Genomic DNA, 27,817 nt, shown 5'->3' with positions numbered 1-27,817 from the left:
TCCACTTTTCTGCCATTACAATTCCCCTTCTGTAACAAGCTGCTGCCCTTTAAAAGCTGCTTCCATGCTGAATTTTGTAAACCCCAGCTAAGTGTGCCTGTAGCAAATGAGGGAGGTGAGACTTATATTGTAATATTTTACATAACCTACTTCAAGTTATGGACACAGAAGCATCTACATTTTGGGCCAACACAATCCCATTTTTGCCAAGATTGCAAAAATGAGGACTTATACCTCAAACGTCTGCAACCTTTTTACTTCAGCATTCAAGATCCCATTTTCTCATCTGTACAATGCTATTTGACTGTGTACAACAATTAAGTATTTTATGTCTTATCCCTAGCATGACTTTAGAATTGCACAGAAATACCATCATTTTGGCAAATGTCTCCTTTGCAGAAGCTATCCTGTTTAACTTCTGTGTTGCCTCAGGTATCTGATATTATTAGACTATAGAACCATACGTTTACAGCACAGAAAGAAACCAGTCAGCTCATTTTGTCTGTTTCAGCTCTTTGCTTCAGCAATCCATAACTAATCCCACTCCTCCACTCTCTCCCCATAACCTTGTATCTTTCTCTGCTACAAGTAGTTATTCAATTTTCCTCAACCATTCCCTGTGGCAGAACTCTAACAACCTTCTGTGCAAAAAAAATTCTCCTAACATTTCTCCTCACTCTCAATTTTAAATTGATAACTCTTCACCATCAACTACTCAACTAGAGGAAAGTCTTTCACTATTCACTCTAGCAAATCTCTTCATAATTTCAAAAGCTCTATTAAATGTCCTCTTAACCTTCTCTGCTTCAGTGGAAATACTCCTAGTATCTCAAGTCTCTCCTCATAACTAAGTTTCCATTTTTGGCGAACCTATGCTATATGCTCTTTATGGCTTTAATGTCCTTTCTATGAGGTACCTTATCAAAGGCTACCTGAAAGTCCAGGTCGACAATATCTACAGAGTTGCCCTCATTCACTGACTGAGCATTTTGAAAAAGTCACTCAATCAACTTTGTAAGAAACTACCTTCTTTTCCAGAAACAGTGTTGACTTCTCTATCTAAGTGGTTATATATGGCATCTCTTATGATACCTTCGAGCACATTACCTATTACTGAAGTCAAACAAATGGGCCTATAGTTACGCGGACCTGCCTTATCACCCTTTTTAAAAATTGGAACTATATTAGTTTCCTTCCAGTCTGATGGAACAGTCCCCGATTCCAGCGAGCTATTAAAGATACGGGCAAGGCTACCTGCACTTGGACTTTGTTTTCATCACAACCAAATTATATTTTTGACAGATTCGAACCACTATATTAGACTTCATGAATTCACTCCTCATAAGCAAGTCAATAGTATCGTGATAGGTCATAAATTATTCGCAATGACTAGGATACTGTATGAGTGAGATCAGTGATTGTAACACTTTACATCCTCTATGATATATAGGAACCCACTCTCATTATAGCATCAGAGGGTTCCATGTCCCTCTAATGGCATACAATAACAGACTGTAATGACAGTTTAAGTTTTAAGTTTTAAAACTGATCACCCAATCCATCTGTTTGAAGTGCATTTCGAGGATATTGTAAATATGATGGATTGGGTGATCCTGCATTCACCCTGTCGTTATGGGCTTTTATCTAGCAAGGCTCCACTCCAGCAGTGAAGTTCTGCAATTTCTGCCCTTATTGCTCCTCCTGGAAAATGTTTACTTACCATTGGTGAAGACTGCTGCAATTACTTTATTGTAAGCTTTATCCAGATCTCCTCTTCTTTCAGCATTCTTAAAGATAGCTTCAGCAACAGTTAAGAACTCCTCAAATCCAACAACAAATGGCAGAATACCAATCTTAGTCTTCTTTGGGACCTTAGCTTCTTCTATTTGCTTGCACAAAGCAGACTGAATTAAAATAGAAAAATGTAGTTTTGCTTACTGTAAAAACAATTCTACATAAGTAGCTTTCTCAAAGTTTAATGCCTTTCTAGCAATGTATCTTAATCTCAGTTTCGTAAGAATACCTCAAATGCACCAGAATGACATTTCTGTTTCTTACACCAACCATTTCTATAGTTCTGACCTAGACTGACAGCTTAGTGCCAAATTAAGTTTTAAAACTAGTCATAATCATTTTATGTAGGACCCTTAAAGCCATTAAAATACTTTCATTCTATCAGTTTAGACAGAATTTAAACTTAGGGACCAGAAGTAAGCAAAGTATATAGGGATCACTAAAGTCAGTTTTTGTAAATTTCTACTGCTAAATTCCCAGATTTTCTTTTGCCAGTGAATAGCGGGGAGATTTTCTCCTGAATTTGAGGGAAATATCCCAAAATTTCTGCAGATATGTGTGTTGCAACTGCCTACCGTACATGCCATGCTGACATCACAGTCATCATGCATGTGCATACCTGGGCCTGATTTTCAGCAGAAAAAGTTATGCGATTTGGATTTTTATTTAAGGGGTCTGGATCTTCTTTAGATAATGCTGTGAGGACTATATTCTTTATCGTGCAACAAACATCAGTCTACCATTCCTCATTAGGCATACTACAAGGTCAGCAGTGCACTGACATGGTAGAAAACAATGAGTACTGGTTAAAGGAGTAATATTGTGGTGAATAGGGGTTTTGGGGCAGGGGGGGGGGGGAGCAGTGGTGGAAGTACTGTGTAGGATGCCCTAGGGCTTGGCATTGAGACCACTCCTGTTATTAATTTACACCAATGATATGGATTCAGAAACTAAATGCAAATTGATTAATTTGCAGACAATATCAAACTAGGAAGGGCAGTAGAATTGAAGGAGGCAGCAGAAAAAATGCAAAATTAAACAAAATATATTAGTGAGCCGAACAGATGAAATTTAATACAGACAAAGGTTATAGGAAGGAAAAATGGGCTACGTGCATACCCCATGAATAGTGTTGAAATAGCTAAGGATGAAGTTGAAAGAGATCTGGGTGCTTTAGTAGACTCAATGCTCAACATGTCTAACCAATGCAGACAAAACCAATATGATGTTGAACTTTACAGCCAAAACAGTAGAATACAAGCCCAGCACGCCATGGTCAAACTGTACAAAGCCCTAGTCAGACCATACTTTGATCGCTGTCACTGAGAAATAGGGGAGACATTCAAGCAATATGAAAGTCTGATGGTGAATTCCCCTAAATGTGGTGTTGGTGAACTGTGTAAAAATTATGGATTATCATTTAGTTTGATGGTATCTTTTTAAGTTTATTGCTTGTTTTCTTGAATTCTAGCAATGTTCAAAATAATTTTTTTTTTTTAAAACTAATTTTCTTTGAAATTACCTTCTTTTTGGGGTCTATTCTCCCCTCCTCCCTCCCACTTATTTTCTCTGCTTTTCTTACACTAAAAATAAACCCGAACAACCTGAATTTTTAAATTGGCAATAAAAACGGACTTTAATGAATCTTAAGAATATATTGGGCCAATGTTGTGTGTGAAATGATGTATAAAACCTGAATAATTAAATTAAGATGAAAACATAATCTTTGTGGACTTGTAATAACAGTTTTAGTAAACTTCAAATAAAATGTCAGAGTAATCAGATTCAGTGCTAGATTTTAAGCTGAAATCAAAAAGTATCCAGTTTATTCAATGTATCATAGCTTGTCTTTAAATCAAAACTAATGGTTACCAAGATCATGACCACTGATTTGTGGTTTACACAGAAAAATTATGGAATCACAGAATACTATTCCCAACATACCAGTTAAAAATCCAAGAAATCCTGTAATTGCATGAAATAAAAACCAAATGTTATTTATTCAGCCACCATAAGTCAGTGGGCCTAATTATAAATGGATGGAATCATGGAATGAGATCCCCAAAACACCAGTAAAAAAAGCTGGGGTCCCATGTAATAAAACACAAATGTGACTTGTGTAGTCAACATAAAATGTGTCCCTACCACTTGATGCTTTCAGAATACAATATTACACCCACCAAATGGTTTAAAAGAATAAAAATATCAGGGCCATGCAGCTCAGATGTTAGTGCAGGACACCACAATGTCTAGATCACCATCACCATAAATGACAATTATATTCAGCAAAAGGATGAATCAGTAGTACTTCTACTGATGAAAAATTAAAAATTCCAAAACATAAAAAACAGCAATGATATAGCTTGCACCACTACAAGAAATTCAGCTGTACAGAAAACAGAAACCCAGCAAACAGAGTCCACATAAATCATGTTGGTACCATGCAAGTATGAGAAACTGCAATCATACCACTCCGAGTGAAATAGGATTCAGTCTCTTCAGCACATATTAGGTTGCTGCAGGGAAGTGAAAAAGAAACATACATTGCTGGAAAATATTCTTATTATTCACAATAATGAGTACAAAGTTCAATTACCCCCCCCTAAAAAAATGATGTAAAAAGGTACAATTTAACTTTAATAAAATAAATACAGTTTTATATTTTATATACGGGGGTACAGTAGTGCATTGGCTAGTAATCCAGAGAACATGAGTTCAAATCCCACCATGGTAGTTTGAGAATTTGAATTCAGTTTTAAAAAAATTATCTGGAAATAAAAAGCTGGTATCAGTAAAAATGATCATGAAGTTGTTAGATTGTCATAAAAACCCAACTGGTTCACTAATGTCCTTTAGGGAAGGAAACCTGTTGTCCTTACCCAGTCTGGCCTATATATGACTCCAGTCCCACACCAATGTGGTTGACTTTTAACTGCCCCCTGAAGTGGCCTAGCATGCCACCCAGTTGTATCAGATCACGGCAACCAGGAATGGGCAATAAATGTCAGCCTTGTCAGCGATGCCCATATCCCGAGAATGAATAATAAAATACATCTGAAACAGACTCAAAAGGTAAGACAAGACACAAGACAATATTCCCACTGTAAAGTTCCCTGCAAAATAGTTACCATCGTGTAAATTTTATCTTCAAGCCAGGAAGGGAGCCGGGGGGGGGGGGGGGGGGGGCGGGAGAAGATGAAGACGTTCAGGTGTGAAACCCAGAAGGTAAGTCGGCGTAGATCGCCTCCTTAATGAGGCCAATCAATTTCACTTCCGGGTTTCGCGCCCAGCAGCCAGCACACCCCATGGATCAGAAGGAGGGAGGGATCATGGGTTGGGGAGTGCCAGGGCGGACTTTAGGGGGCCAGGGCCGGGGCAGGGAAAAGATCAGAGGTCGCTAGACGTTGGTGAAGGTCCACCATGGGGACGTGAGGGCCCGATTGTAGGGTTCCTGTCGGCCAGGTGAGCTTGCTGGGCCTGGATGAAGTAGTCCTGTCCCTCTGGGCCCACAAGCAGTGTAATAAAGGCAATGATCCGGCCCTTCCCGCCTGCTTTCACCTGACGTGATTTGGACGCAATGGGAAACGCGTACAGGTGAGATTAAATTCATTTTAATTGTCCAATACGCAAAATATTAAGTACCTCAAGTATCTCAAAGAGGTATATTGCCCTTTTAAGTATCGGCCCGCTGGCTTTAAGTGGGGGTGGGACTTCCTGGTGTCTGCTGTCCACACGCATACAAACCTGCCTGGGTTAAACCTAGAAGTGGGCGAGTTGGAGCGGAGATGCGGTCTCGCTCCAAAAACATGTTATTTTAACCTCCCACCTGTCCCAACCCACCCGTTCTTGGGGGTTAAAATTTACCCACATCTTTATACACAGAAGAGCACGCAGTAACATTATGAGCGACTACAGGTGCTGTTATAAACTACTGACTTGCTGGAGTGGTCAACATGGCAGTGTGACAATCTTCATAACAGACGTTGAAATTTCCAGTAACTATGGTTGTATGAAAACTTCCGAAAACATAACAAAATCATTTAAAGAAAATTGTTTTTTTTTTAAAACTAGCACATCTCCTGTGGCTTTGCTGACAGTAAGAGGTTTTGTTGTTGCAAAAAATACACTAGGATGTAGCAATCAGGAAGTGATGCACAAATCTGTTTCTATTCTGGGATTTTTAACCACTATTTTGGGGATCAACAAATCGCCTTGATCATTATTATATGTTCCTTTACGTAATTCATATCCTTTACCTTTTTCAAAACCCTGGATACATAGAAAGATGGTAGGCAACGTGTAGCAGATTGGAACTAGGTATGTGGCATTTAGTAATAAAAGGGAGGGGATGGTATTTAGCAGCAGTGGTGGAGGGTACTGAGCTATGATAGCAATCGGGGCTGAGGTTGGTGGGGGGGGGGGGGGGCGGCGAGGCTGGTAATCGGGGCTGGGGGAGGCCGAAGGCTTCCTTGATGGACCTGTGGGGAGCACTTTTGCTCACCTGGCCCACAAGGAGTGCTGAGAGAGGCACTTACCTTGGGGAGCCAGCAGCTCCCATCTCCTTTTCATTACCGAGTTTCTGGATCCTGGGAAACCTGTGCAGCAGGAGTAAATTTCAAATCTGGTTCCCAATTGTACTGTGGGAGCCCGATTTAAATTTACCCGATGGTAACTATTTTGCAGGGAACTTTACAGTGGGAATATTGTCTAGTCTTACCTTTTGAGTCTGTTATGCGTCCCGCCTCTCCACGGTGGGACACTCAGATGCCCTGATATCAGCTGCCTTTTGCCGAGTGCATAACGGGTTGGCGTCGCGTTCCGCGTATTTCATTTTTTAACCCCAACCCTCTCCCAACCGTTATGAGGTGGTTAATATCGAGGCCTTGCACCTAGTTAATGCTCAGATGGGAAAGAGGACGTTGATTCATAGAAAGAGGCAATAGGAGGCCGCATCAGGCAAGAGGTGTGATTTTCACAGCCCACTCTGTGGCACTCTGGAGAACAGCACCACTTTCCTTGGAGATGTAAATCAGCAGTTGTGAAAATTCTAAGCATGACAAACAGATGTGACACAAAAATGAGGCAGGGTAAGTGTTACGCTTACAAGAAGCAGGTGCTATACATTAGGCTTTTATGTGTATACTAGTGGATCTTCACTAGCGTTGCTCACAGTAGGTCTCAGGATATGCTGTGTCTCACCTGTATCTATTGCCTCATATTCGTGGTTCACTCTCTCAAAGTTGAAGGGTGGACCGGTGCCAGTTTTATATCTTTTATTTCTCTTTTTTTTCCTATGTGCTGTTCTCTCTTGTTTTTTCACCTTGTCTGTCTGTTCTCGCTTTGTCAGCTAGAGCTGCATGTTCTCATTGTTAGGAAGTAGGTCAGTGGTGAATGCAGGGTTCCAGATAGAGATATAGGCAGGTTTTAGTTTGCAGATGGTGGAAGGGATCCAACAACACCTGAAGGCCAGGTTTAGGGTGGCTGGTGGTAGGTCATAGGTGGAAATGGAAAGGAAGATAAAACAGGTGGTGTTCCACCTCCCTTATGAGATGTCTATTCCCACAACTCCACATCGCATGCTCTCCCCTCTGCCTTTGCTGCATGCCCTCTCCTTGCATCAACCCACTCACCCCATGGTGAGCCCATTATTTAGTTTACTGTGGTCATACCTGAATCCCTGGCCCATCCCGTCCTCTAACCCTATTTTTCCACCATTCCCCACTCGTCTTTCTTGTCCCCTCCCTTTGTGTCCGCTTTCTCCTCCTGCTTTGCCCTGTTAAGGCATAGTCTTCCTCAAATCCTTGCTTCTGTTCCCTCTTTAATACCCCTTCTCCTTAACCTCTTGTTCTGTCCCTTACTGTCCATAGCACCTCACCCTTATGACCTTCTGCCAACACTCTTCTTCCCTCACCTCAGACACCCGATAGCTACATTCCCCCTCCCTTCTGCTTCTTCTCCTCTGCCCTCCACAGGCTTGTTGGCCTTTCCCATAAAGGCTTCTGGCAGTATTCCACCCTCTCTGGACCTGCTGGCTCTCATGCCCACTCCTTTCTCCCCCTAAAAAGCCTAACAATCTCAGATTGGTAGCTACGATATAACTACACCCTTATTTATTTGCTTTAGTGCTTTAGAAGTAACACAGATATTAACTGCTAGATATTAGTTAAAGAAAGTGATTAAAATATATATATTTTAAAGTTCAGACATTGATTTAGATGCAACAAAATCATTAGTTTATATGGTCACTGAAATGAATAAATGCAATTGTAAACTTCAGGTCATTTGTCAAGTCAAATCGCGCATATTGCAAAACAAAAGTCTAATAGCCACTTTAGTGTAGGTGACAGCAGCCCTGACTTTGATAGCAGCACTGCAAGGTAAGTGAGGCAGTCTACTGTCTCCAGAAGTACCCAACTGAAGAGGTGATTTTCCCCAAAAACTTCAGAAATAGCAGTGCCAGCAAATATAAAGACTGCCACTGGCCATTATTGTTTTTTGGCTTAAGCAGGTGGAGTGCTCAAAATACCCATACAGACCAGTCATACGTTCAAGCTTAATACGTGCCAGCACAGACTTGAGAAAAGTCCAGTGGCCATGGAACAAAGTTGTAAATCATGACTTTCAAATAATTGCACAGAGGCAGTTGACCATATTGTGCTGCTGATGCTGTACAATCAGCCTCACAATGAAAATGGGATGCATTCCACAGGGGTCAGGCCGTTAAAGCATTATATTAGAGGTATAAAACACATTTGAAGTGCATCATATACAGGGAAGGTGTGGAAAAGTGCCAGTTACAGCAGAGTACCTTTTTAGTTGGATTAGTTACCAATATTAGATCATTTAAATACATGTAAGATACACAAGAATCAAGAACAAAATGTCTGACTTACAATGCATTTGTCGAAGTTGCGTTTGATATGCACCAGAACGTTTCCGAATGTAGACTTGAGAAAGGAAGAAGGGTCACAATCTTGAACTAGCAAAGCACGCTGGCTCACTATCACCAGTAAATGCAAGGAGTTGGAAGGGTTGATCTTATCACATAGGTTTACAAACATCTTTAGATCTAGTTCAAGAGTACTAAAGATTTCACTCATCATTTTTCGTTTATTGCTTATACCAGGATCTTCTTGCCTAGTAGGAAACAAAATAAGTAAAAGCTGCAGCATAAATATTTTGATTAGAAATGCATCTGCTTGAAACTGTACATAACTTCAGTGAAAGATAAAAATACAGTGTTAATGCAGTGGAAAGATCATCAGGAGTGGAAGAATGATCTGTTAGTTATTCAGGTTTCAAGAATTACATAGTAATAAAACACATAAATTGATGGAGAAATGAGTAGTAATCTATTTTTGAACATGAAAATCTTTATACTATTGAGTAAATAAAGAATTTGTATTTATATAGTGCCTTTCACAACCTCAGGATGTCCCAAAGCGCTTCACAGCCAATGAAGTACTTTTGAAGTGCAATGTAAGGAAATCCAGCAGCTAAAATGCACACAGCAAGGTCCTACAAACAGCAATGAGATAAAGGACCAGATAATCTGCTTTTTTGGTGGTGTTGGCTAAGGGATAAATGTTGGCCAGGACATCGGGAGAACTCTCCTGTTCTTCATCGAATAGTACCATGGGATCTTTTACATCAACCTGAGAGGGCAGTCGGGCCTCTTCCAAAAATCGGCATCTGACAATGCAACACTCCCTCAGCCTAGATTGTGTGCTCAAGTCTCTAGAGTGGGGCTTAAACCCACGACCTTCTGACCCAGGGAGAAGTACATTGAAATCTTCTGAAAACTATTTTTTCTCATCAGTTTTAATTCTAAGCATCCTTTTCATGTGATTAACAATTTGTGGCATTGACAGATGTCAGTGAGGGGGGGTAAGAAAGAGATCGTTTAGGTTATAGAGGGTTGAATTTGATATATACACACAGGAAGCAATGATTGAATGTATTACCATAAAGTATCAACTTTTTCTCATCTAATTTTCCCCCTCATGGTGCTTACTTTTATTATTTCTTTTAAAATTCTCCCGCTGGAGTATACATACAACAGTGGGCCTGTTGGTAAAGTTGTATTTACTTCAATGGCGTTTCACATTTGAGGATCACCAGTGACTTACATTTATTTAGTCCTCCTCATATGACTGAACATTGTGTACTTTAGCAGGGAGAGAAATAGACATGGAGCAGAAAATGTCAAAATTTGACAAAATGGATAATCAAAGAGGACCACCAGGGCTCCACACTCTTCTGTATGAGAACATTCAGACAACTTTCAGCATTCTGTACTGCCCTTTTAGTTGCATTTGAAAATGTGGGATGGAGTACTGCATACTGAAGGCTGGGGAATATCGGGAGGTGTCATTTTTTTCTATATTCATTTTAAAGTCATATTTTTAAATGGGAGGGAATTCCTCTATAGAAATCTAACTGCAAGTATCCTTGTGCAAACAAGGATCTGTGCGATACTTAGAGCCCTGATATTGGGCCAGAATGTAGCCGGTGAACGAACGGCACCTGCTGTTCGTTAGACTTGCCCATGCCTGTTTAATTTCCATGAGACTTTGCACTGGAAGTTGCTGTAAGTGGGAGATGGAAAAGGCACGATGCCCCCTACAGGGTATCTGGGATCTGTGTGAACAGGGCAAGCAACTGTGTATCTCCTTAACCAATCAGATTGAAGGATTGTTAAATGAACAGCACAGAGTCTGAACCAGGAAGGGTAAGCTAGAATAGTGAATTCAATGTCAAATCAGGTACAGAAAGCAAAATAAAGAGGGGAAAGATTGGATTAAGTGAGAGAGAAAAAGAGAGACAGAAAGAAAAAGTTAAAAAAAATTAAAATTTAAAAAAAATCTCCAATAACAATTAAAATCTGAAGGAATGGGACTCCACACTTACAATAGTTAATTTTCAGTGCCAGAGAGGTTGTTTGGCAGTAATTAAGACTTATCAAACTGTTAAAAAGGATCCCGAGACTGAAATAGACAAGCCCTGACTTTCTGTGGTGAGTTTAGTTCGTATCTACTATGCAAGTACAGGAACTTCATGCTGTTCAATGTATTTGAATGGTGAGTTAGACAGCAAGATGCCGTTTCCGTAAAGCTAATGGCGGAGTGGCGCATCTCGGATAGCAACTTCCCGATTTTCGCGTTTAACCTCGCAGCTGCCCTTGCCTGAAATTGTTGTGCGATTTGCGCATAAATAACGGCAAGTGTCGTTAACCTCACCATTATTTTGTCAGCAAATTCTGTGCCAATATGTTTCCTTATACCTTTTAGCAAGGAAAATCAATACCACCTGATGGAGGGTGTTAACAATTGCACCGCCTCAATTAGTGTGCAAATAGAAAACATCCACCTTGAAACAGTTACTTTCTTGTGCAGATTAAATGATAAAATTGAATTAGTGTTACATGCTGGACATTAGAAGAGTGTTCAACCTACAAATACAAGTTCTTTGGACTTTACTTTACCATCAGATAGCTGCCGCAAGTGGTTTTATTATGCAGGCGGCCTTTGAAGACACTGTAGTAAAAATATTTGCTAATAACAGTCATGCTTAAAACATGATTATCAAAATCAAATAATTAAGTAGAATAAACAAATTATAATAAATTTAAGCGTATCACAATACTTTCCTATATTAAGGATAGCTGGGGTGTAACTGATTCTTTGACTTCTCTTATCTCAATTCATTAGCCCAACTAATAAGTGGTCAAAAAGGTGTAAAGGGAAACAAAAATGTTAGTTTAATATATCCTGCTGGGAAACGATAACCCCAAGCAGTGCACAATATATGTTACGTACTCTGCAACACTCCGATAAATCCGTACTCTCTCTGTTGAGTCTTGGTTAACCGCAAGAACAAGATCACTCCTACTCTCCAGTAACTGGAATAAAACAAAGACTGAATTTAATTTAGAAACCTTCAAACTTGTATCGCTACTAGTCAGCCAACCTCACACAGCTATGAAATGACCATGTGCTGTTCAGCGTTGTCAGATTACTTTCCAATTGGTATACAAAGTTACTTAAGATCTTTCGTATTTGTTAAGAGAAATCTAAGTTTTAATCTTCTGCTCACGTTGTCTCAAAGATGTACCATTTTGGGTTTGAAGCTCAAGAACTGCTCAGCTAATGTCAGTGACGAATCCATCAATGAGCAGCTCGTATGGATTAGTGACATTCAGAATCTCTTTCAGACCTGGTTACTGATCAGGAGACAGCAATATCTGGATGCCACTTATTTTTAAAGTAACTGTGATTGCTGACTACATTCAGCATCAAAAATGACGTTGATCACCTCTAATGCTATGAAAATTTAAAATAGATTAATGGATATAGAAGTGCAGAATTTTAAATGCAATCACAAGAGCAAATACCTATTTAAACTGCTTAATGAGTAAAATCCATATTTTTTCAATATAAAGATTTTATTAAGTTTTTCCTGAGGATATGTGAAATTCTAAAAGTGCTTTGTATTTGAAAAGACTGAAGTCAAGCAATTTTAAAAGAAACATATTTATAGTCTTAAAAGTCAAAGCAATTTTTATTAAGAACCTTTTAGCTAGGTAATAATGGAGCTGAGCTACAAACAGTTTGAAAATATTTAGAACATTACTACAAAACCTGTGGTGTTTCACTGCACGTGTCTTCTGTCAACATGAAGAATTTGGTGATAAACTCCTCCTCTGCAATGCATATGGGTTCCAGTTCTGCTAATACCTGGTCTGTGATCTTAAAACAGAAGAACAAAATGACAGTAACAAAATAAAACACAAGCAAGCCACATATTTTCAATATAATTATTTTACAGTTTAACAGAAAACTGGTAAGGAAGACCTGCTACTGACATACTTCACTGCTTTGGGTTATAGAATAAAAGGAAAACATTTGAATTCAAAATGGTATTCACTATGTAAATGGAATGATAAAAATAAATTCAGTGTTAAAAAGAAATGGTTTAAAGTTTTCCTTTAAAGTAGTTACAAACAGGCCAGACTGGGTAGGGGTGGCAAGTTTCCTTCCCTGAAGGATATTAGTGAACCAGTTATTTTTAATGTAACAATCCAGCAGCTTACATGGCAATTTTACTGGTGCTAGCCCACAAATTACCAGGTTTATTGAATTCAATTTCACAACTTGTCCTGGAGGGATTTGAACTCAACCTCTGTTACTACTCCAATACCATAATAACGACACCACTGTAACCTGTCTATTTATATATCTATATGAATAAAATATAAGTTTTGAGGTGAATCAATCACACTTCAGGTGCTACTTCATTAAAGATGCAAATTTCTTTGCCAAATTTAAAATAAAACTAAGAAAGGACAAATGTCAGTCATTTTTAATTCAGACAGAAACTTCCCCAGGAGCAAATCAGTACTTTCCATTTGACCTCAGGTCTCATGATGGCCCTGTTAGCCTTTAATTGATCTTAGGATGAAACAGCAATTAGACCACGTGGCCTTAAAAGAACAGACAGTTGTCCCTAAGCAGCAGAATAATAAGTTGTGTGTTCCATATTATAATGTTTCTATCCTTATAAATCAGCATCTCTTCAAATTGATATTGAGCAACGCAGACTGAAAACCCACTAGTTTAGTAGTGTGGGGTTAAAAACTTCTGGAACAAAAGACAGTTGAAGGAAAGGGTTAATTGTGCCCCTTTTGAACAAAGACATTTGAAAAACTACAAACACAGTAACGTAGGCAGAATTGGTTTAAATTGTGTTCTCGCAATTCCTGTTTTTTTCTCCTCAACGACGTTGCTAACATTGGAGAGGATGAGTTTTATGACCGAAGACATTGTGCTGTGTGGCGAGAGATATATAGATTATGAAATAATTAAGCTAGATGGAAAATATTGAGCTTAACGGGTTGTTAGGCTTTTAAACCACAAGTTTTTTTAAAATCACAGCAGGGGTTGATATAAGAGGAGATTGATGTGAGAAGGCCTGGGCCTCTCATCCTTATCTGGTAATCTGTTCGAAGAACTGGGAGTTGTAAAACATTAGAGCGTTGCATCCAGCATACGATATACGATAAAAGCAAATGGTATAAGGAACGGATTTGAAACCATTGAAGCAACTACAATTGGACATATCAAGACCATTAAGAAAGTCTGTGTATAGAAATGAAAGGGCCGATTTCAGCATGAAAGGCCATAAACAAAGATAATAAAGAGGTCTCCCACATTCCATGGTTTGAGCACATGGTCTTTACAACAAATAGACATGTCCTAGTAACAAATGGAGCAACTGGACAAAAAGAATTACTTTCTCCTGATCCTATGTCTCATTGGTCTAAAACAATATAAAGAAGATTTTACAACAAAACCAGTCTCTCTCTCACACTCACTCTCACTGTAGTCAAAGAGCTTACAGGAAGGTCCAACAACAGGAAGGTCCAACAACAGAAAGGAGAAATGGAGAAATACTACAAAATGCTGCGGTACAGAGGGATCTGGGTGTCCTCGTACATGAAACACAAAAAGTCAACATACAGGTGCAGCAGGTAATCCGGAAGGCAAATAGAATATTGGCCTTTATTTCTAGGGAGATGGAGTATAAAAGCAGGGAAGTCATGCTCCAACTGTACAGGGTGCTGGTGAGACCACACCTGGAGTACTGCATACAGTTCTGGTGCCCTTATTTAAGGGCGGACATACTTGCATTGGAGGCAGTTCAGAGAAGATTCACTAGGTTGATTCCGGGTATCGAAGGGTTGTCTTATGAGGAAAGATTGAACAGGTTGGGTCTATCCTCATTGGAGTTTAGAAGAATGAGAGGAGATCTTATTGAAACATACAAGATTCTGAGGGGACTCGATAGGGTAGATGCTGAGAGGATGTTACCCCTCATGAGGCAATCTAAAACTAGGGGGCATAGTCTCAGAATAAGGGGTCGCCCATTTAAGACGGAAATGAGGAGGAATTTCTTCTCCCAGAGGGTCGTGAATCTTTGGAATTCTTTACCCCAAAAAGTTGTGGAGGCTGAGTCATTGAATACATTCGAGGCTGAGTCATTGAATACATTCAAGGCTGAGTTAGACAAATTTTTGATCAGCAAGGGAGTCAAAGGATATGGGGAAAGGGCGGGAAAGTGGAATTGAGGTAAAAATCAGATCAGCCATTGAATGGCGGAGCAGGCTCGAGGCGCCGAATGGCCTACTCCTGCTCCCATCTCTTATGGTCTTATAGAAAGAGAAAAAACTCTCAAGTGCCGAAAAGCTGATCACTCTTCAGGCCTTGATGAAAAATCCTTGATTTAAGGTTATATATATTAATGATTTGCCTGATGTTTATATGAATTGTTAAATCATTAAATAATAATGGTGCAAATTACTAAGTGTATAATGGGTAGAGTAAGGTCATATGTATGGTCTGATTTTGCTTCATGAATGCTCGTATGAATTATATTAAATTATTACTTTTGATTAATGAAACTACCGGGAGTGAGTGACTTTCTTTGCTTCACTTTTGTCTAGGTTCAAGACTCACTGGAAAATCAGGTTTCCCCCATAGCAGCAAAGGAAGGATATAAACATGGAAGATAAGTTTAAAGGCACAGAAGTGTAATTTAGCAGTTTCGAGACCATTTCATGCCCATTTTTCCTAATTTTTTCTCCTGGCATTTTTTTTCCCACATGATTACTACTATTAACATCTTTCCCAATGGGAATCCCCCTATAAGGCGCTAGGAAGAAGAGGCCCATTGAAAGGATGCCAGGCAGGTCAGGCAGCATGAGAGGTGCTCTGTGCCCATTTAAGGGTATCTGCAGCCACAGACAAAAGGTAACAGAAAAGAGAGAGTAGGAATAAGCAGGTCATTTTCGGGTTGGCAGGTTGTTACATATCAATAACTTAGATGAGGGGACCAAGTGTAATGTATCCAAATGTGCTGACGATACAAATCTAGGTGGGAAAGTAAGCTGTGAGGAAGACATATGAGGCTGCAAAGGGATATAGACATGTTAAGTGAGTGGGCGAGAAGGTGGCAGTTGGAGTATAATGTGGGGAAATGTGAAATTATCCACTTTGGTAGGAAAAAATAGAAAAGCAGAATATTTTATAAAAGGTGAGACACTAAGAAATGTTGGTAGTCAGAGAGATTTGGGTGTCCTTGTACAAGAATTACAGAAAGTTAACATGCAGGTACAGCAAGCAATTAGGAAGGCAAATTGTACATTAGTCTTTGTTGCAAGGAGATTGGAGTATAAGAGTAGGGAGATCTTGCTGCAATTATATAGGGCTCTGGTGAGACCACGCCTGGAGTACTGTGTACAGTTTTGGTCTCCTTACCTAAGGAAGGATATACTTGCCATGGAGGGGTGCAACGGAAGTTCACTAGGTTGATTCCTGGGATGAGAGAGTTGTCCAATGAGGAGAGATTGAGTAGAATGGGCCTATATTCTCTGAAGTTTAGAAGAATGAAAGGTGATCTCATTGAAATGTATAAAATTCTTAGTGGGCTTGACAGGGTAGATGCTGAGAGGCTGCTTTCCCTGGCTGGAGAGTCTAGAACTATGGGTCATAGTCTTAAGATAAGGAGTTGGCCATTTAGGACAGAGATGAGGAAAAGTTTCTTCACTCAGTGGGTTGTGAATCTTTGGAATTCACTACCCCAGAGGGCTGTGGATGCTCAGTCGTTGAGTATATTCAAGACTGAGATCGATAGATTTTTGACACTAAGAGAATCAAGGGATATGGGGATAGGGCAGGAAAGTGGAGTTGAGGTAGATCAGCCATAATCTTATTGAATGGTGCAGCAGGCTCAAGGGGTCGTTTGGCTTACTCCTGCTCCTACTTATGTTCTTATGTTCAGACCTCGCTTTGACAGGCAATCATCTCCATCTTTGAAAATAGGTTGTGACAGCAAGCCTGATATTAAAGATACTTATGAATGCCTGACCAACCATTATGCTAGCTGATTCTTCAGAGGCATTGATCAAAGAATGTTATTTTGTGTATGGTACTGTATGAAAGAGACGGATTTCAGAAGGGAAAGTCATGCTTGATCAACCTTATTGAATTCTTTGAAGAAGTAACAGAAAGAGTAGACAAGGGTAATGTAGCAGATGTAATATATTTAGATTTTCAAAAAGCTTTCGATAAGGTACCGCATTGCAGACTCATGGCTAAGGTCAGAATATGTGGAGTCAGGGGATAGAATAGATAGCAAGTTGGCTACAAAACAGAAAACAGAGCGTTAAGGTTAGCTATTCATACTGGCAAAAGGTGGGAAGTGGTGTTCCACAGGGATCAGTGCTGGGACCACAATTGTTCACAATTTACATTAATGATTTGGATTCGGGAATCGGAAGTACAATTTCAGAATTTGTGGACGACACCAAATTGGGGGATGTAATTGCTACAAAGAATGCATCAAAATGCAAGAGGGCATTAATAAACTTGTAGAATGTGCGTGTAATTGGCAAATGATTTTCAATATAGATAAGTGTGAGGTGGTGCATTTTGGTAGGAAGAATAAAGAGGCCACATACTGCTTGGATAATAAGTCTAAAAGGGATAAAGGTGCAAAAGGGATCTAGAGGTACAGATACACAAATCACAAAGTCGTGACGCGGGTTAATAAGGCCATAAAAAAGCAAATCAAGCACCAACATTCATTTCTAGAGGGCTATAATCGAAAAGCAAAGAAGTTATGTTAAACTTGTATAGAACCTTGGTTAGACCACACTTCGAGTATTGTGCACAGTTCTGGTCTCCATATGATATAGAGGCATTGGAGATGGTGCAAAAAAGATTCAAAAGGACGATACCAGAACGGAGAGGATATCCTTATCAGGAAAGGCTGAATAGGCTAGAAAAGAGAAGGCTGAAGGGTGACTTGATAGAGGTCTTTAAAATAATGATAGGGTTTAGATCAGGTAGACATAGAGAAAATGTTTCCACTTGTGGAGCGGTCCAAAACTAGAGGTCATAAATATAAAATAGTTGCTAATAAATCCAATAGGAAATTCAGGAGAAACCGCTTTACCCAAGAGTGGTAAGAATGTGGAACGTGCTACCACAAGGAGTAGTTGAGGCAAATAGCATAGCTGCATTTAAGGGGAAGCCATATAAGCACATGAGGGAGAAAGGAATAGAAGGTTATGCTGATAGGGTTAGCTGAAGTAGGGAGGGAGAAGGCTCATGTGGAACATAAACACTGGCATAGACCAGTTGGGCTGAATGGCCTGTTTCTGTGCTGTAGTTTTGATGTAACTAGTTGTAAAGAAGGTACGCAAGGTCAGTGATCAGCCAGCACAGCCTGGTTGACTAAACCTGGCAAAATACCACCAACTATGTTTTCAGGCATTGTCGCAACCAGCCATGGGGAAATATCACAAGGTCTAGGTCAACAGAAAGTCATTTGCAGAGTTGTGCCATCTGTTGTAAAGATACCTGCTGCTAACATGCACCATAAAATAACATGCACAACCAGTGACAGAGTCAGTCAGCTGAGGCCTAAAGCCTGCACATAGGATTTTGTTTTCCTTTATTTTTGGCTGTCATCTCTTAAGCCCATGCATCTTTAGCCTTGGCAAAGACAGACGGTTTTTGATGCCATTCTAAAGGCTTTCAGAATGTCTATACCTCCATTGTGTCAATTCCCTTTAATTGTCCACAGCCTTTTAAATTTCACTTGCACAGAAATTTCTGCCTTCACCAGTACTGTGCTCCCTACTCCCGCCCAAGTCAGCCTAGTCCTAATTTGTAGCCTATTGATATATTTTTGACTATGGTATAGGACTGTATGTCATTAGTCAAAGGTTAACCTACTCTTAACCCATTTAAAAAGCACTGAAGAAACATATTAGTACAATAAAACTAAGATTTTTCACTGAGATTGGGCCATACCTGCGTACAGAATGTAGAAATGCTCCATTCTCTGTCCTGTTCATCCTTTGCCTTGATAATCACACACAAGCCGCAAATAGAGAAAAAAAAGACAACATCTGAAGTCAGTGCATCACAGATTGGTGCTGTTAACAGATGTACATGCAACAGTTTTTACTGGCTAAAGGTGGCGTAAGATTATGTCACAGAAATACCCACATTTTTCATAAAAGTATGGAGAGAATACTAGAAAACAAATCTGTTGAGGTCACTATTTGTGCATGTAATACGACAAATTTTAATTAAAATGGTACATCTAGCACATGATTTGTCAATCAGATTTTTAAGCGATTAGCTCAAATTCTGCATTTATAAAACAGCAACAAATTACAATTGAACAGGATGGCAACCATACCAATCAAATGTGAGAAAAGTACATAGCTAAATCTAATCCTGATCAGCCAGTCAGGAGAACCTACTAATTAAATGAAGGAAAAGGCGAGCCAATCAAATTGCTCAAATATGTGATCATTTCTTCATCCACTATTGTTTTTCTCTCAGCCTTCTGACTACATACAGGTTGAATACTACAATTTGTAACAAAAAAAATGTAAAAAATTTGCAAAAAAAAAATAATACCACCAATAAAATTTGCAATGGACCCTGAGAATGGATTGGCGATGGGGCTAACCACTGGAAAACAGATAGAAGGCGGCAGGATTGCAGGTCATGGTGGGTCAGTACAGTAGTTTTCAGTCTGCCTTCTCCCACCCTCCCAATGCCCCCAATGTTGCCGTACCCTCTCCAGTCCTGCTAAACACCAGGGTATAGAGTTTCCGCTTTGGGCGCAATCGGGAAATTGTACCCAAAATGCGCTAGTTAGGTTACGGTTCAAGTTTCCGCTAAAATTAATTTGCATAATCACAATGTAAAATCTTCTATGAACCAGCGCATTTGGGCAGTGTAACAAAACGTAATCGTTTCTTTTTTTTTCTTTCCATTAAAAAGTATTCCTTAAAATATTTAAGAGTGGTAGCCTGGTGCAGTTTTATTAATACAGCTGAAAATGGGTTTAGCAGCAAAAATAAGCATTTTTTATAAGGGTGTCCAGTCTGTCATCTGAGTGAGTTGATTTAAAATCACTGAAAATTACTTAGAAAAATTATACTGAACCATTTAATAGTTTTATTGGTGTCCACTTAGTCAGTTTCTTAGTAAATTAAATATTTTTTGACATAAAAGAACTTTTAAAACATGCCTACTAGTGTTCGTGCGCCTAAGAAAATGAGCGCAATTTGAAGAGCCTTCCTGAACCAGCACAAAAGTCAGAATCTCGCAATGTCGACCTGGAAGCATGGCCAACTTTGTAGGTAGGAACTGATCCAGGCGAATTGAACCTTGAACCAGTGTAAAAAAAATTATGGCAAACACGAACTTAAGTGGTTTTGGGGGTAACTCACTTAAGTTTAAAATTCCCCCGATCTTTTGCGCTGGTTTGGCCGATTCTGCCTGGATTGCACTGATATTACTAGCGGAGACAAGCAGAAACTCGACCCCCAGAATCCTACCTTGAACTTGGAACATACTGCATCTTAACAAAAAGCAAAATACTGCAAGTGCTGGAAATCCGAGAACAAAAACAGAAAAGGCTGGAAATACTCAACAGGTTAGGCAGCATCTGTGAAAAAAGACTTGCATTTACATAGTGCCTTTAATTTCCTCTGGACTTCCCAAAACACTTCACAGCCAATTAATTGTTATGTAGGCAAATGTAGCAACCAGTTTCATACAGGAAGCAAGAACAAACATGTGGGCTGTGATTTTAGCATGGTGGTGGGAAGCCAGCGGATGGTTGGATTTGCGCAAGGGGGACCCAGAGGCTAAGCGAGTGCGTTTAAATCTGTGATCGTATCTCGACTGCAGTCAATTACCTTTGCTTCCGGGTTTCCCATCTCCAAGCTGCACAGCGGGCTTACTGCACACCCGAATGACACGATTTAGAACCAGGAGGGAGGTAATGTTTCCAATGGATGGCAGGAAGAAACCTGGTTCTGAAACCAAAAATGCTTGGCTGCAGATGGAAGAAGAGGCAAGCAGCAGGAGCACAGTCCCCAGGTCTTGGGTTCAGTGCAGGAAGCGTTTTAATGACCTAACCAGGTCAGGAAAAGTGAGTGCAGTTGCTGATTCACCTACATCCTGTGCTGTTCAACACCCACCTCCCCTTCACTCTATCACATAATTTCTCACACCCATTTAAGTGTCAGCAGCAGCAACCATCCTTCACTTTCTATGCACTTCCTCTGCTGCCCATTTATTCAACCGCCACTGCCACTCACCTCAATCCTGATGCAATGTGATGTATCTGTATGATACTCACCCTCTGATGTATCTCTTTCATGGTCAGCCTCACTCAAAGCAATACATGCATAGGGTGAATGTGTCACTTTCAATTACTCACAGGTCTGTTCTTTCTTCCCTTGTAGGAGAAGAGAGCACAAAACACAAGAGAGAGGAGCAGAACAGGAGGTTGTCCACCACGTAGTGGAGGTGACAGATGTGGAGGAGGATACCGTGGAAATAAGTTGGACCGTCGCATGCCTATCCCTTGGAGATGGAGAGACTAGCAACGTGCAGGTGGCTGGTGACAGAACTTTTAACACCTTTCACACACATGATGAATTGATTTGATCAATGATGTAACTGCGCCAGACCTCAGTATGGTCACTGGAAAGCTTGTCACTTTTGCGATGAATCATTAATATCACTTTGTTGTCTTCCAGGGCCTTCATGGAAGAAAGCGATTCCTCAGAGTATCTCATTTCTTCTGAGGGCGCACAGGACATACAGCCATGCACCAGCGGTGATACTTGCACTTCAGTGGGTCTTGTTAGATAGTTAGTTCAGTTGTCACCTGGTGATTCACCACTCACAAGTGAGCACAAGCAGACGCTAGTGGCAGGGGCAGCTGTGGAGAGACTGCGTCGGGGGTGGGGGGGGGGGGTGGGCGCACTCCTCTACAAGCTCTGCTCAGCTGGACATAGGTGCTGAACCCAGGGACAGGGTTGAGAAGAACGATAGAGGTGTAGCAGCAACTTTGCGAGGAAATGGAGAAAATGCCACGCACACACTCCACTATAGCGGAGAGAATGGAGGAGTCCAACTCCATCTCAAGTGGCTTGGTGGCGCAAGTGCAAGAACGTTTGCGATGGAAACAATGATATCCTCCATTGAGCTTCAAGCATGGATCTCAATTGAGTCCATGCAGGCCATGACAACGGCAGTGAAGACTCTGGCTGCCAACATGTCTGCCGCCTTCAACAGGCAGATACGTTAGCCATGGCCTTACAACATGGCACACCTGCTCACCAACCTGCTAACCAGCAGAATGGTGGGAGTGATGGCCCGGAAAAGGGATGGTGGCCAAAGGAGTCATGGAAGTGGGGACTCCACTAAAAGCACTCCTGCAATGCTGCCTTCCCCCTTGATGGCCAAGTCTGCCCCTGCACAGGTACAGGTGGAGCAGACTTTGGCGGGGCCCTCACAGGCTCCAAAACACTGAGGTCGTACGCCGAGAGCATCTCAGCAGGGATCTGAGCAACCTGCCTGCTGAAGCCATAGGGAATGTACCAAGTAGAAGCCCTAGGAAGAGAAAGGCTAAGCAATTGTTAATCACAAAGGGTATGCACAAGGGTGTGTGATGAGATGTTATGTTGTTGATTAAGAATACATAAATTATTATCAGCACCACATCTTGGCCATTATTGAGTCCCTTTTGTGAATTCGCCCTTTCATGTGCTTCATCATGAATGCCAAGGGCCATGGGCACATGTGCAATGGGTGTATGTGCGGTTGAAGGATTGTTTTACGCAAAGGAAAGCGGGTGGGTTGGGTGGGGGGCTTGGTGGTTGTTACAGGCGGCCTGAGTATTTCAAAGTCTTCAATTTGCACATCTCATTACGAGAACCTGTTAGAGTTAGAGATGAGGGTATCCCTGGCAACAGGGGCAGCAATGTGCCCAGCTGCTCTGACAATGGGTTCCCCATCTTCATTCTCCTCATATGTACTGTGGAATAGATCCATTGTGCCCCCCATCCTGATCTTGTCAGTTTGAAGAGCTCCAAAATGTAGGTAAATGTGTGTGAACACAAGAATTCTCAGTCTCAACAGAGAAATCTCAATCTAAACACAAAGAACTCCCAGCCAAACGTTTGCCTGAGAGAACTGAGTGCCCAGCTGCAATACCTCACCTTTCTTTGAGATGTGTCAATCATTGGTTTAAAGGGCCAAATGAGCTTCGGCTGCAACGCGCATCCATTTCAATGGCATGTTTCAGAAGCCATAGGAGATACGTTCAGAAGAAGTTAAAGCTGTTTCTGTTGCAGAATCCACAAAAAGTTAAGTACTTAAACTGTTTCAACTGCCTGAATTGGCTCTTTAAATAGCAGCTCACTGGCTTTTAGTGAGACGGGATTTGCGGGTTTCTGTTGTGCGCGTGCATCCTAATGCACCTGGGTTAAATCTGGAAGTGGGCGCACTGGAACTGGAATCCGGTCCTGCTCCAAAAAGCTGCTACTTTAACCTCCCACCATCCCCAAACCACCCTGTTCTTGGAAGTTAAAATTTTTTAGTTTGTTAAATTTTGTATTAATCACTTTAGAAAAAAAATATTTATTTGCTCAGTCTTTCCTCAAAATACAAATCATTTTTTTTGTTTCCAAAGGAATTGAATTTTGAAAGATTTTCAGGAAGATGCAAGGCTTTGTCTATCATCATAAATAAAAACAAAAATTGCTGGAACAGCTTTTAAGCAAGTACAGAGCCAGGGAAAGGTTGGGGGGGGGGGGTGGTGAGGAACAAAAGGGAGAAATGATTAAATGAAAAAGTGATGATGGTGCAAGGCAAAACAAGCTGATAATGAGACAAGTATAGAAATAAAAAATGGGTCCAGAGGAGGTGTAAATGGTTGTTGCAGAATAGCAGAGGAAGGAAGCAAGTATGGAGGAGATCACTTCCAGCCTCTGTGGTGTCATCTCAAATCTCAAATGGCATCAGCACTCTGCATTCTATTTCAGAGAGAGTGTGGCCACCTCCAGGGATGCTGCAGCTGGGCTCTCACAACAGGAGTCAACGTTCACAGCCAGGCTCTCAGAGGATCGAGCACCCAGGCGTCGCTAGTAACGAGCATCTAAAGCGTCTCCAATTCTGCTGAAGCAGATCATAGGAGTAATAGAGTTATGAAGCACAATGGGTCACAATAGTTCACTACAATATTGTGTTTATCACATTTGGGATTTTGTCTATAGTTTTTTATTGCAGCTCGTCAGTTTGCATTGTCAGAATAACATTGATATACAGCTAGGAAGAATGATTTCAATGTTCTTTAATGCAGAATCAAGGGAATGATGATTTGGTGGTGTGGGGGGGGGGGGGGTAAACAAGGATCCTTAATGCTAAAGGGCTTGTTTTAATCACTTTTCAGTTAAGGGGATTGAGCAGGTCACCAAAAGTGCTGCTATATCAACTGCACTCTGGCTGTAATACATTGTGCTGGCCCTCTTTCTTCTGCTTCACCCAATTCTTCCGCATCTGATGATGCCACTTCTTACTGCTGTGCCTCCTCCCACTCCAATCCTCTTTTGCATTGCCAGATTGCGCAGAATATATAAAACTACAATGATATGGCCCATATTGTAGGGAGCCCCTTGAGTGATGAAGGCACCTGGACCATTGCTCAATATGCCAGTGGTATGCTCTATGATGTTCTTGGCTGTCTCATGGTTCTCACTGTACTTAAGCTGTTTAGACATGGTGGGATTGCAGAGGGGTGTCAACAGACATATCTGTAGGGGTACCGCTTTGTCCCCTAGCAGCCAGCCCATGACGTTCCTGGACGGGTAGAAAAGTGGGGGAATGGATGAATGATGCAGGATGAACTCTTGCCAATGAAACTGTCGCATAGATCAGCAACAGCTTGCTTGGTGAAGCACAGCCTCCTCATTCAGTGCACCTCAGAGCTGTCCAGAAAACTGACTCGGCCTATAGGCTGTGTAAGGCCTAAGAGCAGATCCCCTCACCTGCTGTCTTCTAACATGAACATTTGCATTTTCCTTCTGCGGTGATCACATACCAGTTGCACATTGATGGAGTAGAAGCCCTTCCTATTCACAAAAGCTCCTGGATCAACTTCTGGTGCCCTGATAGCTATGAATACATTCTATTATGCCCTGGACATGAGGGAAGCCAGCCACTTCTGAAAATCGCAGAACACTCTCATTCTGGGTCTTGGCATCCATTGGGAAGGTAATGTACTGGTTTGCTCTGGCAAGGTGGGCAGTTTGATGCAGTTGTGCACTGTAGACTAAGACATGCAGGTGATGTCCCCTGTAGCAGCGTGAGGTGAAAATGTCTAAGGACAGTTATTTTGATAGCCACTGGTAAAGAATGACCCGCTCGTCCATTAGGCAGCAGGTCCTGCTGCTGGAGCATGCATAGATCAGCAACAGCTTGCTTGGTGAAGGACAGCCTCCTGATGCAGAGTTCTTCAGAGATATCTAGGAAACTGACTTGGCCTAAAGCCTATGGGCTGGGTAAGGCCTAAGAGCAGGTCCCCTCGCCCGCTGTCTTCTAACAAGCCCAAATGCTGCTTGTCCTGGTTGTTGAGGCTGCTGCTGCTGCTCCTTTTCCTCCATCCAAAGGAATAAAGAAATTATAGCAGTGACTGCTTAATCAGGGTAAGTAAGGGAAAACAAAAATGAGAAAGAAGCAATCTCCAAGCCCAGAACTGCCTTGGAAATTCACTAATCGCAATAGCACACAGATCTTAATAATGAGTTCCTGCAGGTGAGTGCCCCTTTAAATACGGCTTCCAATCAAGTCAGTCAGTTTGTGAAGCCAATCCTACAAGTTTTTACTTAGCCAGTTTTCTGCTGGGCAGGACTACTGACCTGCCCAGTTAAAATCACATGACTGTGCTAATTACATCATAGAACCCCGATATGCATTTAGTAATGAGACACCTCATTGTCGGTTTCAGGTGGTTGCGTTTGCCATCTGAGTCAGCTCTGGAGTTAAAATGGCGGTTGGTGGGTTTTTGGCAGGAACAGGGCAGTTAACCACTATGTTAACCACTTAGATGCCCAATTCCAGCCAGGTGTGTTAGGTTAAAATCAGGGACAGAGAAATCGTGTGGGGGGGCGGGGGAAGAATTACCAAGAGTTATGTTATAAAACTGCATACTCACTGACTTACCATGAGATCCACTAGTATATATTACATAACTTGTTAGATTTTATACATATAACTTTTAAATGGCATTGTGTTAGGATTTGTTAAATTATATTGCTGCCTTTTCAGAGTGGATGGGACTGAATAGTCACAATGCGTTAATGTATTTAGCAGCAAAATTCAAGCAACCATTCGATTATAAATGGTATTTCACAAATTCCATTTCACAAGGATAAAAAGGAAATCTGATTATATATTTCAAAATGCATTGTACCAATGTATTACTTTATATCAATATTTAAAAGTTATCTGCTCTGATTGTATCTAAAATATTACTAATGAAATTATCCAAATAAGGACATAGGCAGTTGCCGTACCTTGTCGATCATTCCACGATCTGCAATGTCAATTTCTGATCCTAGATGCTCATATAAAGCACTTCTGAAAAGTGTTTTCTGCAGATTGGATGTGGAAGCAGTCAGCTTTTCAAAACTTTCCTGAATTCCTAAAAATCACAGCACAAAAAACAAAATCAGGTATATTAAATGTTTTATGGTAAAATATATAGATCACATATCACGTGGGATCATCCTTCTCATTCAAATAAGTATCCTCCACACACTACAGGTGTTTAGCTCCTGATAAGTTATACAGATTAACTGCACATAAAAATGTCATAATGTTTCCCCAATGTCAGCCCAACAACAATTTGCATTAATATAGCGCCTTTAACATAATAAAACGTCCCAAGATGCTTCACGGGAATGTAATCAGACAAAAAAAAATCTCCTGCACCCATATGCTCTCAAGTTCCAGGATCATACATTGTGCCAGTTTGTTCTGACATGAAGATAAACTGAAACTAACCAACCACTTAACACAAAGCCCCAAAATGCTATACCCTTGCAGGTACTGAAAGGTGGAATCATGGTATATGGGGGACACGTTGGGTGGCCCCGAAAGGTTCAGAAGAGTCAGAAAAACAATTCCTAGCTGGTTTCAATCGCCTGATTGGGCCGGAGAGGAATTTTCCAGATATCATCCCGCCACCCCCACAGACCTTTTTGGCACTGGATTTCTTTTTCTGTTTTTCTTTTGCTCTCCCAGGAGATTACATAGCTGCTGGGGGGTAGGAAGTGTCTTGACATGATGCTCCAGGCATCATGAATGTGGGGCAGGCTTCATTGACCAGTTGGTCTTTTCCTGTCCGTCATTTTCGTATGCATATTTTTCAAAGAATGAAGGTGGCCATACAAGATAGCTAATTTATCTTCTCCATTCTGCATCTTGTACACAACGTAGAAGCATATTAAGTACCAGAGATTTAGGGGAGGAGGACATGGTGCTCCTCTATACTATATAGGAGCCATAATACCAGTTACCAGGAATGAACTGTAAAAGGTGTTGTGCGCTAGGCAGTAATGTCTAGGCAGTAATGTTCAGTAAATATCTGAAGACTGTTCCATGTGACAGCCTTGCATATGTTGTCAATTGGAACCTAGTTGAAAGATTCCCTGGAAGCAGCCATGGACTGGTCGTAATGACCCTTAGCTTATCATTTATCTTCCCCCTGCAAGGTGGTAGCGGTATACAATCTATTCAATCATCCAATTGGCTATCCATTGCTCGGTCACTGGTTTGGTTTGCGTCCTTCCACCAAAGGAAACAAATAACTGTCTCCCTAAATTACTCTGCATGAGAGATAATAGCCATGAGCATTGACATAGTGGAAATTATGCTTCAGTTCTGACTTGTGTGGACAATTGGGTCCTGACTCAATGACACACATAAAAATTAGCTGAATTCTAAGAACTGCTCTTTCAGAATGCCAAATCAAATACAACTAATCTACAGCAAATTCATTAACTTCACAGGTTGAAACCTCCATGGCCTCACCCCTCTCTATCTCTGTAACCTCCTCCGGCCCTATTACCCTCCGAGAT

General features: G+C 40.9%; 1 protein-coding gene across 3 annotated transcripts in view; it reads right to left on the bottom strand.

Annotated features, from left to right (window-relative positions):
- LOC137332943 (exocyst complex component 1-like) overlaps positions 1-27,817 on the bottom strand; it is an 85,103-nt gene that overhangs the window by 10,293 nt on the left and 46,993 nt on the right. For all 3 annotated transcript variants that reach the window (XR_010965765.1, XM_067996989.1, XM_067996990.1), the window contains 6 exons: positions 26,252-26,379; positions 18,672-18,722; positions 12,435-12,542; positions 11,613-11,695; positions 8,688-8,931; positions 1,721-1,904 (listed from right to left, as the gene is read on the bottom strand). Coding sequence is in view for 2 of the 3 variants with exons in the window: in XM_067996989.1 (XP_067853090.1) it covers positions 1,721-1,904; positions 8,688-8,931; positions 11,613-11,695; positions 12,435-12,542; positions 18,672-18,722; positions 26,252-26,379 (798 nt within the window). In the remaining variant the exon portion in view is untranslated. The remainder of the gene's footprint in view (positions 1-1,720; positions 1,905-8,687; positions 8,932-11,612; positions 11,696-12,434; positions 12,543-18,671; positions 18,723-26,251; positions 26,380-27,817) is intronic.

This window comes from Heptranchias perlo, chromosome 15 (assembly GCF_035084215.1).
Source record: "Heptranchias perlo isolate sHepPer1 chromosome 15, sHepPer1.hap1, whole genome shotgun sequence".
NCBI classification, from domain to species: domain Eukaryota; kingdom Metazoa; phylum Chordata; class Chondrichthyes; order Hexanchiformes; family Hexanchidae; genus Heptranchias; species Heptranchias perlo.
The sequence above is the reverse complement of the archived record's forward strand: the minus strand, read 5'-3'. Positions and strand labels throughout refer to the sequence as shown.